Source organism: Eulemur rufifrons, chromosome 8 (assembly GCF_041146395.1).
Source record: "Eulemur rufifrons isolate Redbay chromosome 8, OSU_ERuf_1, whole genome shotgun sequence".
Lineage (NCBI taxonomy): Eukaryota > Metazoa > Chordata > Mammalia > Primates > Lemuridae > Eulemur > Eulemur rufifrons.
In genome coordinates, this window is record NC_090990.1 from 66,006,644 (window position 1) to 66,021,783 (window position 15,140).

General features: G+C 33.2%; 1 protein-coding gene across 14 annotated transcripts in view; it reads left to right on the top strand.

Moving 5' to 3' along the window:
* PRKACB (protein kinase cAMP-activated catalytic subunit beta) overlaps nucleotides 1-15,140 on the top strand; it is a 125,522-nt gene that overhangs the window by 58,511 nt on the left and 51,871 nt on the right. For 6 of the 14 annotated variants that reach the window (XM_069478123.1, XM_069478130.1, XM_069478127.1 and 3 more), the window contains exon 1: nucleotides 13,396-13,715. The exons of 4 other annotated variants lie outside the window; for them this stretch is intronic. In XM_069478123.1, coding sequence (XP_069334224.1) covers nucleotides 13,709-13,715 — 7 coding nt within the window. In that variant the 5' untranslated portion in view covers nucleotides 13,396-13,708. Of the gene's footprint in view, nucleotides 1-13,004; nucleotides 13,123-13,395; nucleotides 13,716-15,140 lie in introns of those variants that run through there. 4 more of the 14 variants (XM_069478122.1, XM_069478126.1, XM_069478128.1 and 1 more) reach the window with 1 other exon arrangement.

A 15,140-nucleotide genomic window follows, 5' to 3' on the forward strand; every position in this document is an offset into this window, starting at 1 on the left:
ACCTGGAAGCTTGTCAGAAAAGAAGAGAATTTCAGGCCCCACCTAGACATACTGAGTCAGACATACTGAATCTGCTTTTTTAACAAGATTCCCCAGCTAATTCATATGCACATTAAAGTTTGAGAAGCACTTTTTTCCTAGTAACATTTTAATCTGATTTCCAAATAATGTATCTCCACTGGAGAAAATATGGAAACCGTAGAAAAAAGTAACAAACTCACACACAATCCTGCCAAAAAAGAACCACCGTTAATGTTTTTGAATATGTATTTTGTGTATAGATACACAAATTTCCACCAGCCCCCAAAGTTATATCTTTCAGTACACGGTGTTTTATAACTTTTTCCTTATAAAGAGTTGTTTTACAATATCTTTTTGTATTCAATCATAATTACTTACTATAATTTATTTAATTAATCACTGACCATGTATGTTGTTTTTAACCTTTTGCTATTATATAAAAAAAGTTCTCATAAACATCCTTGTAATTAAATTTTTGTGCATATTCAAGATTATTTTTATTTTTATAGGACAAATTTAAAGAATGCATGACCATTTAAAGGATTTTGCATTAAATTAATTGCATCCTATTAATAGATATATATGTACGTCCTTTTGGAGTTAAATTTGTTTCAGTATTCAGGGACGAGCACCTGTCATATTACAATGTTCAAATTCCATAGTAAAGTTTTCGGTCACATCAAGCATGCGTTATTTTCTCCTTTATTATTAGTATTTATCAAAATTTTTCCTACATTTTTTTCAAGGTACACCAATGATACTAGTTTTTAATTATTATAATTATTTTTTCATAGATTATAGCAGTTAAGAATGTGTAAAAAATAATTGCATAGCTGTTATCTTTAATGAAATGTGTTTTTTATTATTTATTTTTTTTTTACAAAGTTAACGTTTAAAATATTTTATGTCAGGTTCTGTGGCTCACGCTTGTAATCCTGGCACTTTGGGAGGCTGAGGTGGGAGGATCACTTGAGCCCAGGAGTTCGAGACCAGCCTGGGCAACAGAGTGAGACCCCTGTCTCTACCAAAAGAACAAAAATTGACTGGGCATGGTGGAACCTGCCTGTAGTCCCAGGTACTTGGGAAGCTGAGGCAGGAGGATCACTTGAGCCCAGGAGTTTGAGGTTGCAGCAAGCTATGGTGTTGCCACTGCACTCTAATCTGGGCAACAGAGCGAGTGCTTTTCTCAAAAAAAGAAAAATAAAGGTATTGTCAAAACAATATATTGACATTTCTAAAAATTTAAAAATATAGTGACTTATACCTGCCTTTTACAGCTGATGGTGTAATGGTAGGAACATAAATGTAGAGGCAGAAAATACAGATTTGATTATTAGCTCCATCCTTTATAAGCTGTTGATGTTAGAAAGTTTATCTCTCCCCCCCAGATTTATTAAGATATAATTGACAAATAAAATTGTGTATATTGTGTATAATGTGATGGCTCTATATGTATACATTGTGGTGTGTTAAATCAAACAAATTAATATAGCCATCACCTCACATACTTATCATTTTTTGAGGTGAGAACATTTAAGATCAAATCTCTTAGCAATTTTCAAGTACGGGCATACCTGAACGATATTACAGGTTTGGTTCCAGACCACCTCAATAAAATGAGTATCACAATAAAGTAAGTCACACAAATTTTTTGGTTTCCCAGTATATATGTGTTATGTTTACACTATAAACTATTACATGTCCAAAAGCACTATGTAAAAAAAAACAATGTGCATACCTTAATTTAAAAATACTTTATTGCTAACCATAATCTGAGCATTCAGTGAGTCATAATCTTTTTGCTAGTGCAAGGTCTTGCTTCCATGTTGATGGCTGCTGACTGATCAGGGTGGTGATTGCTGAAGGTTGGGGCGGCTGTGTCAATTTCTTAAAATAAAACAAGTCTGCCACATCAAAGGAACTTTTGCTCTTCCCTTCATGAAAGATTTCTCTGTAGCTGCAATGCTGTTTGATAGCATTTTATTCACAGTAGAACTTCTTTTAAAATTGGAGTCCATCCTCTTAAATGCTGCTACTGCTTTAGCAACTAAATTTATGTAATATTCTAAATCCTTTGTTGTCATTTCAACAATGTTCATAGCACCTTCACCAGGAGTAGATTTTATCTCAAGAAACCACTTTTTTTGCTCATCCATAAGAAGCAATACCTAATTCATCTAAGTTTTATCATGAGATTGCATTAGTTCAGTCACATCTTCAGGCTCCACTTCTAATTCAATCATAGTTATCTTGTTATTTCCACCAAATCTGCAGTGATTTCTTCCACTGAAGTCTTGAACCCATCAAAGTTATCTATAAGGGTTGGAATCAGTTTCTTCCGGACTCCTGTTACTGTTGATATTTAGACTTCCTTCCATGAATCATGAATGTTCATCATTAATGGCATCTAGAATGGTGAATTCATTCCAGAAGATTTTCAGTTTACTTTGTCCAAATCCATTAAAGGAATCACTATGTGTGGCAGCCATAACTTTACAAGATATATTTCTTAAATGATAATACTTGGAAGTTAAAATTACTTCTTGATCCATGGGCTGCAGAATGGATACTGTGTTATCAGACATGAAAACAACATTCATCTTGTATATCTCTATAAGAGCTCTTGGGCAAGTAGGAGCACTGTCAATGAGCAGTAAGAATTTGAAACAAATGGTTTTTTCTTAGTAGTAGGTCTCAACAGTGGACTTAAAATGTTCAGTAAACCACGCTGTAAACAGATGTGCTGTTATCTAGGCTTTGTTGTTCCATTTATGGATCATGGCAGAATCAGTTTAGCATAATTCTTGAGGACTGTAGGATTTTCAAAATCATAAATGGGCATTGGCTTCAACTTAAAGTCACCAACTGTATTAGCCCCTAACAAGAGAGTTAGGCATTGACTTCTCCTCTGTAGCTATGAAAGTTCTAGATGGCACCTTCTTCCAATATAAGGCTGTTTTGTTTACATTGAAAAATCTGTTGTTTAGCATAGCCACCTTCATTAACTGTCTTAGAGCTTCTGGATAACTTGATGTAGCTTTTCCATCAGTACTTGCTGCTTCATCTTGCACTTTTATTTTATGGAAATGGCTTCTTTACTTAAACCTTATGAATCAACCTCTGCTAGGTTCAAACTTTATTTCTGCAGCTCCCTCACCTCTTTCAGCCTTCATAGAATTGAAGAGACTCAGGGCCTTCTTCTGTATTAGGCTTTGGTTTGAGGTAATGTTGTGGCCAGTTTGACCTTCTTTCCAGACTACTAACTCTATATCAGCAATAAGAATGTTTCAGTTTCTCATCATTCATGTGTTCACTGGAGTAGCACTTTTAATTTCCTTCAAGAACGTTTCCTTTGCATTCACAGCGTAGTCACTTAGTCAGATTTATACTGTCTGACTTGCTCTAGCTTTCACTACTTCTGTTGTTTTACCTGCCTGGCACTTGTATTTGGCCTATAACATCTCCAATGTTAAGCCTGAATCATCAATCTAGACACTCCTTTCCTCTTTGATAAAGCCTCTTTAATGTGCCTTCCTACTCATGGGCCATAGATCTATCATTAAAATTCATGAAAGCGTTCTGGTAATTCTGAACCTCAGAAAGTATGAGGTCTAAGTTCTGATCCCTCCTTTTCAGAATTCCTGTTTTATTTTTTATGCCGATATCCTTGTTTTCTTAATTATCTCTCTTTACCACAGAGTACTGAGAAAGAACAGCCTTTACTAAGCCCCAAAGGATTTGGTTAGGTCCTTCCTCCAAGATAATGGATGTCTACCAGCCTTACCTTTACATAATTAAGTTGTCCACTGAAATGATTCTTCCCAGAGCAAAGAATGTCTACTTTAAGTAGATTGTCTCTTTCTAAGTAAAGAAATACTATTTTTAAAAATTGAGGTATAATTTACATACCATAAAACTCATTCACTATAAGTGTATAATTCAATATTAATTAGTAAATTTGTAGTGTGATGCAATCATCATCACAATTCAGTTTAAGAACATTTCTATCAAGCCCCAAATTTTCTTTTGTTACCCATATGCAATCAATACCCACTCTCACCCAACCTCAGATAAACACTGATCTACTTTTTTTTTTACTAAGTCATCAGCACTTTAAATAACAATGTCTTTTTTTTTAATTTTCAGAATATCATGGGGGTACAAACATTTTGATTACATAAACTACCCTTGTACCATTTGAGTCAAAGGCATAGTGCCCATCCCCCAGATAGCTTGCATTGCACCCATTACTCATCTACCTTCTGTCTCTATAGATTTTCTTTTCTGGACATTTTATATAAATGGAATTATATAATATGGAATTTATTATTTCTGGCTTCTTTCCCTAGAATAATATTTTTGAGGTTCATCGATGTAGAACATATCAATAGTTGGTTCCTTTTTATTGCTGAATTATCATATTTTATGTGGATATAACACATTTTGTTTATCCATTCTGTGATTGAATAACATGAGAATTGTTTCTAGTTTTTGACTATTTGAATAATGTTGCTATAAATATTTGACAATAAGTCTGTATGAACATATGTTTTCATTTCTCTTGAGTGGATATCTAGAAGTAGAATTTTTAGGTCATATGATAAATTTACCCTTACCTTTTTAAGAAACTGCCAAACTGTTTTCCAAAGTGACTATACCATTTTACATTTTCACCAGTAATGTGAGAGCACTGAAGTTTCTTAACATGCTCATCAATACTTGGTATCATCAGTCTTTTTGATTTAGCCATTTTGTGGGTGTAAATCAGCATTTTAAAATTGTTGTTTTAGTTTCTATTTCCCTAATAATTGATGATGTTGAGCATATTTTTATGTTCGTTCAAGCCATTTATATATCTACTTTGGAGAAATGTATTTTCAAATCTTTTGCCCACTTTCAAAATTGAGTTGTCTTCTTATCAAGTCTTAAGAATTCTTTATATACTCTGAACACAAATTCTTTTCTAGATATATAACTTGCACATATTTCCTTTCAGTCTGTGGTTTGCATTGTCATATTTTAAAATGATGATTTTGAAGAGCAAAAGTTTATAATGTTTGTGAAGTCCAGTTCAACATTTATTTTCCTTTTTATATTGTACTTTTGGTATCAGATCTTAAGAAATATGTGTCTAACTCAAGGTAATGAAGATTTTTAATCTTAATGCTTCCTTCTAAAATTCCATATTTTGAGTTAAGTTTTGTATGTGGTGTGAGGTATGGATTTAAGTTTTTTTTTTTAATATGGATATCCAATTTTTACTGCACCATTTGTTGAAAAGACTTTCCTTTCTCCATTGAATTGTCTTGGCACCTTTGTCAAAAATCAATTGAGCATAAATATAGGCATTCATTTCTGAATTCTCAATTCCATCCCAGTAAACTATATGTCTATCCTTATGCCAATGCCATACTGTCTTGATTACCATAACTTTAAAGTAAGTTTTGAAATCAAGTAGTGTAAGTCCTCTAACTTTGTTCTTCTTTTATCAAAATTGTTTTGGCCATTCTGGGTCCTTTGCATTTCCATATAAATTTTACAATCAACTTGTCAGTTTCTAAAGAAAAGCCTATGGGATTTTCATAGAGATTATGTTGAATCCGTAGATTAACTTGTGGAGAATTATCATCTTTTTTTTGTACCCTCTGGACTCTTGCAATTTTTATTAACAGCAATTATTCTCTAATTTTATAGTGATTAAAAACAAAAATAATCTTTTAACTGGTAGTGACTACTTGCTTTTGAAAATGAAATTTAATGTTTTGGGAATAAAATTAATTTGGCTAAATAGTAAAACAAATTAAGTAAGTTCAAATAATGTTTTTTCAACAAAAATTTAGTCAGCTTCTACTTTGCGTGAAGTACTAAATTGAGAGCTCTTGATGTTTATAAGCCCGTGAAACAGATAATGCTTAATAAGCGCTATAAATAGATGTTCAGACATTTCTCTTAGAGGTTGAATTTTCTTAATTAAAACCAGATGAAACACAGTCTGTTAGTGAACACTATTTTAACCACATGGCCATTGTTGTGATACCAACCTAGAGACTATCACCAAGGGCAGGAAAAATGCTTTGCTAAGGTTTGTGAATTTGGCTACACCAGTTTGTTGGTTTTACACTTTGGTTGTCATAATAGCTGCTGAAGGTCTTGGGAATATGTGAGAAGGTGTGTTAATGATAATGCTGATGATGACAGGAAAAGAAGATCCTATATTCCTGAGAAAAAACTAGATTTGATCAAATGCTATATTTACCAGTGATGTTTAGATTTTGTGTCACTATATACTTACTGCTGTAAAGGCAGTGACTTTATTAAGAAGATTGTACTTTCATGGAGGCAAGTAGACCACTCAGTTTGGCCATATGATTTACACAAATCTATTTAGAAATTGTGACTTTTTTCTTTTGAAGAGTCTGTGATTCTTCAAAATCCTGTGATTCCATTGAGCTCAAGACATTTGACCAATGGGAGGTGATTGCTGTATCCAGTTGGCATTAGCTATTTGAATTTGTATATCTACACAGTTCTGCTATTTTTTTGGGGGGGGTGCTTTGTAATATGGCCTTTTCCTTTTTTTTTTTTTTTTTTAAATTTCAGAATATTACAGGGATACAAATGTTTTGGTTACATGGATTGCTTTTGTACTACTTGAGTCAAAGTTATAAGTGTGTCCATCACCCAGATAGTGTATATTACACCCATTAGGTATGATTTCACCCATCCCCTCTTCTCCACTCCCCCTGAATGATTTCCATTGAGTTTTACTTCCATCTGTGCACTTTAGTGCTGATTGGTTAGTTACAATTTAATAGTGAGTACATGTGGTGTTTGTTTTTCCATTCTTGCGATACTTCAGTTAGGAGGATGGTCTCTAGTTCCATCCAGATTGTTGCAAAAGGTATTAATACATTTTTATGGCTGAGTAGTACTCCATGGTATACATATATCACATTTTATTAATCTACTCATGAATTGATGGGTACTTGGGTTGATTTCACATCTTTGCAATTATGAATTGTGCTGCAATAAACATTCAATTACTACCTAAATAATATTGAGTCTTGCAATCCATGAACATGAAAGGTCTATCCATTTATTTAGATGTTCTTTAATTTCATTAGTGTACAAGTCTTGTTAAAGTCCTAAGTATTTTATTTCTGTTAATACTGTTGTGAGCGGACCTGTTTCTTAATTTGACTTTTGGATTGTTTGTTGCTGGTATATACAAATGTTATTGATTTTTGTATATTGATCTTATATCCTATGATGTTGTTAAACTCATTTTTTATTTCTATTAATAGTAGTTTCTTTGCAGATCCCTTAGAATTTTCTACATATAGAATCGTATCTTCTGCAAATAAAGACAGTTTTATTTCATCTTTGTCAGTCTGTGTGCCTTTAATATCTTTTTTCTTGCCTCTTTGTACTGGCTAGAACCTCCAGGACAAAGCTGTATAGCAGTGGTGAATGCCTTGTGCCAAGTCTTATGGGGAAAGCATTCTATCTTTCACCATTAAATATGACATAAGCTGTAGGATTCCCCCGCCCCGATATGCCCTTTAACAGTCTGAGGAAGTTCCCTTTCTAGTCCTAGTTGTTGAGAGGTTTTTATCATGGCTGTTGCATTTTGTGGAATGCTGCTTCTGCATACACTGAGATAATTATTGGGTTTTGTCCTTTATTCCATTAATATAGTGTAGTCCATTAATTGATTTTCAATGTTGAACCAACCTTACCTTCCTGGAATAAATCCTACATGGTCATGTTGTAATCCTTTTTATATACTGCTAGATTAAATTTGCTGGTATTTTGATAAAGATTTTTGCATCAATGTTTGTGATGGATATTTGTTGGTAGTTTTCTTTTGATCTTTGCCTAGCTTTGGTATCAGGCCTCATAAAGTGTTCCCTCATTCACTGAATTCTGAAAGAGTTTGTGTAAGGTTGATATTATCTTTGAATGTTTTATATAATTTCCCAAAGAAGAAATGAAGACCTGAGATTTTCTTTGTGGGGAACATTTTAATTACAAATTCAATATTTTAATTTTTTATCGGTTTATTGAGATTTTCTATTTTTTTCTTGACATAGTTTTGATAATTTGAGTCTTTCTAAGAATTTGTTCAGGCCGGGCGCGGTGGCTCATGCCTGTAATCCTAGCACTCTGGGAGGCTGAGGCGGGTGGATCGCTCGAGGTCAGGAGTTCGAGACCAGCCTGAGCAAGAGTGAGACCCCGTCTCTACTAAAAATAGAAAGAAATTATATGGACAACTAAAATATATATATACAAAAAATTAGCCGGGCATGGTGGTGCATGCCTGTAGTCCCAGCTACTCGGGAGGCTGAGGCAAGAGGATCGCTTGAGCCCAGGAGTTTGAGGTTGCTGTGAGCTAGGCTGAAGCCACGGCACTCACTCTAGCCCGGGCAACAGAGTGAGACTCTGTCTCAAAAAAAAAAAAAAAAAAGAATTTGTTCATTTCCTCTAAGTTATATGATTGGCATAAAGTTGTTTATAGTGTTCCCTTATAATCCTTTTAATTTCTCTAGCATTAGTGGTGATGTCTTTTCATTCCTAATTTTTATAATTAATATTTCTTGTTTTTATAAATTTTATTTTAATATTTGGTCAATCTAGCTAAAGTGTTACTAATAAGACTTTTCGTCTCCTTCATTTTTCTCTATTGTTTTTCTGTTTTCTATTTCATCGACTCCTTTTATTTATTTAGTTTTTTAAAGGCTGGTCAAGTGAAGCAGTGAGAGTGGAGAAGAAACAAAGGAATCTGTAACTGGTTGTGATCAATTAGATTGTAAACACCACTGCACTCAGACCAACCTCATTGACTCCTGATCTTTCTTTTTGTTTTTGGTTTGATTTGCTCTTCTTTTTTTGAGTTTCTTAAGGTAGAAGTTTAAATTATTGATTTGGGACCTTTCTTCTTTTCTAACCTATGTGGTTAAATCTATAGACTTTTTTCTAAGCCCAGCTTTATTGACATGTGATAAATGTTGATATGTTGTAGGTTTTTTTCATTCAGTTCAAAATATTTTCTAATTTCTCTTGGAATTTCTTTGTGATTTAATATCCAAATATTTGGGTATTTCTAAAATTTCTCTCTGTTGTTGATTTCTAACTTAATTCTGCTGTAATCAGAGAAGATATTTTGAAATATTTAGCAATCCCTTTAAATTAATTGAGACTGACTACATTGCCTAACATATGATTAATATGGAGAATTTCCATGTGTGCTTGAAATGAATGTGTATTCTGTTGATGTTAGGTTTTATATTTTATAAATGTCAAGTTTTTTTATGGAATTATGTAAGTTTTCTGTATCTTTACCAATTTTCTGTCTAGTTTTTCTATCCATTATTAGGAGAGAAGTATTGAAATTTCCAGTTATAGTTGTTGCATTATTTCTCCTTTCAATCCTGTCAGTTTGTTTTTTTTTTTTTAAATATTGTAGGGGCTTTTTGGTTCAATGCATATACCTTTCTTTTTTTTTTTTTTTTTTTTTTTTTTTGAGACAGAGTCTCACTCTGTTGCCCAGGCTAGAATGAGTGCCGTGGCGTCAGCCTAGCTCACAGCAACCTCAAACTCCTGAACTCAAGCGATCCTCCTGTCTCAGCCTCCCGAGTAGCTGGGACTACAGGCATGTGCCACCATGCCCGGCTAATTTTTTCTATATATATTTTTAGCTGTCCATATAATTTCTTTCTATTTTTAGTAGAGATGGGGTCTCGCTCTTGCTCAGGCTGGTCTCGAACTCCTGAGCTCAAACGATCCGCCCACCTCGGCCTCCCAGAGTGCTAGGATTACAGGCGTGAGCCACCGCGCCCGGCCGCATATACCTTTCTAATTGTCAAATTTCCCAGATATATTAGCCCTTTTATCAATATAAAATGTTCTTTTTGTCTCTAGTAATATTTCTCAAATTAAAGTCTGTTTTGTCTGATATTGGTATAGGTACTTCAGCTATCTTATGGTTACGGTTTGCATGATAAATCATTTTCTTCCTTTTGTTTTCAAGCTATTTATATTTTTAAATCTAAAATGCATCTCTTATACATAGCAGGTAGTTTGACCTTGATTTATTATCCAGTCTAATAATTCCTGCCCTTTGATTTGTGTTTCTTCTATTCATATTTAATGTAATTATTGATATGGTTGAATTTCTATTTTCCATTTTACTGTTTGTTTTCTATATGTCTCATAGTTTTTGTTATTGCTCCTCTTTTCCTTTTCTATTGCCTTCTTTTGTATTAAACAAATATACATAGTGTGCCATTTGAATTCCTCTCTTGTGATTTTTTAATTAATTTTTAAAAGATGTTTTCTCAATAGTTGCTTTAGGGGATATAATATGCATTTTTATCTTATCAAAATCTACTTCAGGAGAATATTGATTTAATTCTAGTAAAATAGAACCCCATTGATCCAATATAGCTCCATTTCTTTTGCAAATTTGTGTTTTTTCACATATATCGCATCTATATGTTTTATAAACTTGGCAATACAGTGTTAAAATTATTGCTTCATACAATTTTAAGTCTTTTAAAGAAATTAAGAAAGACAGAAAAGCGTGTATTTATATAGCCTCTGACTTACACATTTACCATTTTCAGTGTTCTTCATTTCTTCCTGTCAATTAGAGTTATTGTCTAGTGGCATTTCCTTCCAGCCTTAAGGATTTCATCAAACATTTCTGCTTGCAAAATATATAACCAGTTGTTTGTTGTTTACCTGGGAATGTTTTATTTCACATTTATTTTGAAGGATAGTTTTCCTTCAAAACGAAACAAGTTTGTTTCGTTTCCCTTTTGGCAATTTTAATATGTCATTCCACTTTTTTTCTGGTCTCTCATTTCTAGTGAGAAGTCATCATTAATCATACTGGTTTTTTCCTATACGTGATTAGTCATTTCTCTCTTGCTACTTTCAAGATTTTCTCTTTGTCTTTATCTTTCAACAACTTGATTATGATGTGTCTAAGTGTGTATCTCTTTTGTGTTTATCTTAGTCGGCATTAGTTGAGCTTCTTGGATCTGCAGGTTAATATTTTTCATCAAAATTGGGACATTTTCAGCCATTATTTCTTCAAATATATTTTCTTCACCCTTTGTCTCTTTTTTCTCCTTCTAATTTCCACTAGATGAATGTTGGTACCTTTGATATCCCACATGTTTCTGAGGCTCTGTTCATTTTTCTTCTTTTTTCTCGGTGTTCTTTGACTGAATGATTTCCATTATCTATCTTCAAGTTCACTGATTTGGTCTTTTGCTCTTACAAATCTTCTATTTGGCCTGTAGTGAATTTTAAAATTTTGGTTATTGTACTTTTCAAGCCTATGCTTTTGATTTTTTAAATAGTTTTGTTTTCTGTATTGAAATTTTCTATTTGTGATATCATTGCCATCATATTCTCCTTTTATTCTTTAAACATAAACACAGTTTTTAAAAAATTCTTTTTACATATTCATAATAGATGTTGTGAAGTCTTTGCTAAATCCTAGATCTGGGCCCATTCAGAGACATTTTCTATTGACTACTGTTTTTTAGTCATTATGGATTATACAATTTTTTGTCAAAAATTGTTAAAATAAAATATTGTAATAGTTCTGGATTCTGATTATTCTTTCTTCCCTGAGAGTTAGTTTTGTTTATGTTTTATTTTGTTTTAATAACTTCCTTGGTCTTAATGTATGGAATCTGTATCCCCTATGATGTGTGACTGCTACTTTTTCTGATCAGTATTTTTTCTGATTCTAAGTTTTATTTTTTAACCTAGCTTCTTAGAGATTGTCCTGTGTCTCCATAGCTTAGTTTTTATTCAACAGTTGATCAGAGGTTGTGCTCGAACACCTGGACCAGTCAGTGCTGATGGAACTGTGTGCTAATTGGGGACACATTCAATGTTCAGGTAGTTTTCAAGTCTGTACCAGCTTTGACTTTCCACTGGGCCCTGTTGTGCATGTCATAGCCTCCTAGTCAGCCAGGGATATGTGGAGAACTTATCTAGCCCTTATCTGACTCTCATTTCCATTTTCCCTGTTAAATTTCTTGCTAGACCACAGTCTGCTGCTCATCCCTATCAGGGCTGCAACCTTAGACTTGAAGAGCTGGGCACTTTCCCGATTAAGTTCTTACAGCTTTAGTTTTTGTTGTTGTTGTTGACAATATCACTAATGGGTTTTTGACCTTCACTCCAACACAAGTCAGCCCCCTACAGCAGGGAAGCTGCTAGTTTTCATGACCAGCCCTTCCCTGGTAGAATTACTGTACTGACTGAGCTGTGAAGGAATAGGAGCAGTCCCAGGCAAGAACATCACAGACTCCTACTGTTCTTATGCAAAGTTCAGCAGTTTTTCATGAATAAATACTCCTCAATTTCCAGAGCCATGAAATCATTATTTTTGACAATTTGTCCAACTCCATAGTTGTTTCTTGGGGAGATTTTCTGACTTACTTCTCCATCACCAGAAGCCCTGCCTCACCTGGCAACTTTTAAAATGGCAAATTCACTTGCTAAAGTTCCTCTTAATAAGGCACCATTCTATAGATCCTTTGTACCATTTGGTACAAATTTTGGGTCTCTGGGAATCAAAACAGTCTGTTCACCACGCCATCCAGTCTGCTCACCTTGCTATACAATCTGTCATCTTAATCCTGTTTGCTATGAGGAATTTAACACTTCCACAATAATTGCCAGTAACTTTTTTGTGTATTATCTTCTTCCGAATACCACATGGATGGCATCTGACACCATTTGTAATGCTGAATTTAATGGAAGTTGATAAATGTTATTCTATGATTCTCCTTTATAAATGCAGAGATATATATAGTATTATATTTTGTCTCTTCCATAATATAGAATGTTTAAATGGTTAACATTTGTGCTGCAGTATAGCTTTCTGGCTCATGAAAAATGAAAGCTATCAGCGATCTGGGCAATAAGATTCATCGCCAATAGTCACTAGCAACAGCACACAGCATTTTAATATCAGTGAGGTCCACAGCTAGCAGTAAGAGCTGGTGTAATTGAAAGACGTTTAGGTGCAATCATTCTGCTGTTTGCTCCTTGCCAGGTTCAACATGGGATTGTGTGAGTATTTGAAGAAAACAGCAATTTTTTTATATCTTTGAAAAATGTAAAAAGGGTAGATTAGTGCTTAAATTTAAGGGACGTGGTAATTTGAGAATCATGTGGCTCTAAAATAAAAAGGTATTTTATTTGTCTTGGTTGCTTAAAGCTTTAGAAAAGCTACTCCTTGGTTACAAGTGAACCGATAATTCTGGTCTAATGTTGCCGTGGTAACAACTCATGCTGATATAATTGAGAACATCTTATACATCCTGGTTCGAACATTTTCTCCCTGCCATTTTGAGTTGTTCTAGTGGTATATGAAGGAGGCTAGGATAACTAGCTTGAAAGAGATTAAATCTAGTTATATACATCTTCAGCATTAATCTGATGTTTACTAGTGATATCTCATGCCAGACAGTTATGCTTTGCTTCTAGGGACTTTTCTTTTTAAAACAAAAGAAAGCTCTTTTCATTTTCTGTGTGCTGCATGTTCCAGTGTATGTGTTTACACCATCGGTTCTTCTCCCTCTAGAGATTAGCATAATTCCCTTTGCTGTTGGATTGTTGTTTTGAGCAATATGTTTTGGAAAGGTTGGTTTTCATCATGAGTGGTAAGTATGCTCTCTGAGACTCTGCAGTTGTATATTTTTAAAAAATATTTAACTATAAGAAGAAAAAATATTTTTAAGGGGATGTAAAGCCAGAGCTACAGTGAATTGTATTTTGTATTGATGCTTTTGCAAATTAGGCATTATAGTAAATTGCTTTTAAAAGCCATTAAGAACTGTAAACAATTAATGCCACTATTAATAGTCAATACCAATAATCAGTTACTAATTTTCTTTATGGTTTGATTTAATGTATTCATTATGCTCTGTTATTAATTCTGTTATAAATTAGTGACTAGAAGACCCACCATGATAAAAGAGGAATTTTTAAAAATACCTAATCCTGAAGATAATTAAACTTTCCCTTGATTATCTTTGTCATCCTAATACTAATTTTTGTTAGATTCTTTTTGATTATGTTTTTTCAAATAGTAATCTTAAAATAAGATGCTGCCAAAATTTTGTTGATTCGTTGGTTGCTTTTACCTAAAATTCATTGAGAAATAAGGATTTAATGATGAAATAAATATATGCATTTTGGTTTTGGAGGCTTTGTTAAAATTTTTAAGAAACAGATTTTTGGGGAAAATAATTTATTAGAATGAATACATTTGTGATAACTGGTCTCTTTTTTGTTATTTAATATGATTTATTTTTTTTCTAAAAATTTCCAGAATTGCTTTTTGAGAAAATGTACTACAGTATATATACTGCAGTTTATCACAGGGTAAAAGCTGTCACTTCAAGCCAAACCTGCAGCTAAAAATAGATATCCTGTTGTGAGAGTGAGAAATACTTGCTTAAAGCATAATTCATTAGCATCTTAAGAGAATGTTTAGAAGTTAACCTTTGATTTAGATATTTTCAGGGGAAATGTCATATGGTTTCTCTGATAACATAACAGACCTATGATTTACACTTAAGAGATTTGAAATTGGAATTCAGAGCCTGAGAGAATTGGAGTTTTGCTGTATAATGACAGAATTCAAAATCAATCAACATTTTCTTTCTTTATAACTGGAGATCGCCTCATTATCATCAATAAATATTCTTTATCCTGCTGCAAAACAATATAAGCCTCTTAAACACTGTTATATATTTGTTTATAGAATGATATTAGACATTAAAGGGACATTTTTACTTGCAAAATATTAGGAATGAACTGGATTTTTATTCTCCAATCATCAAAGTAGATCTTTCTGATTTTATGTTTTAAATTTGGACCAGTATTACACAATCAACATGTTAATATTCCTTAGGATGTCTATGGATATCAAAACTGAATATAGCTAGTTATCATACTTTTATTTCTTTGAATCAGGCCAATGTTTGTTTTCTCTTTGAAAATTTGGCATGTAACCTAAGATCTTTAGGTAACCACTGTGATGTTCTGGAGGTTTTTACAATAGGCTGTGTTGGATTTAGCTG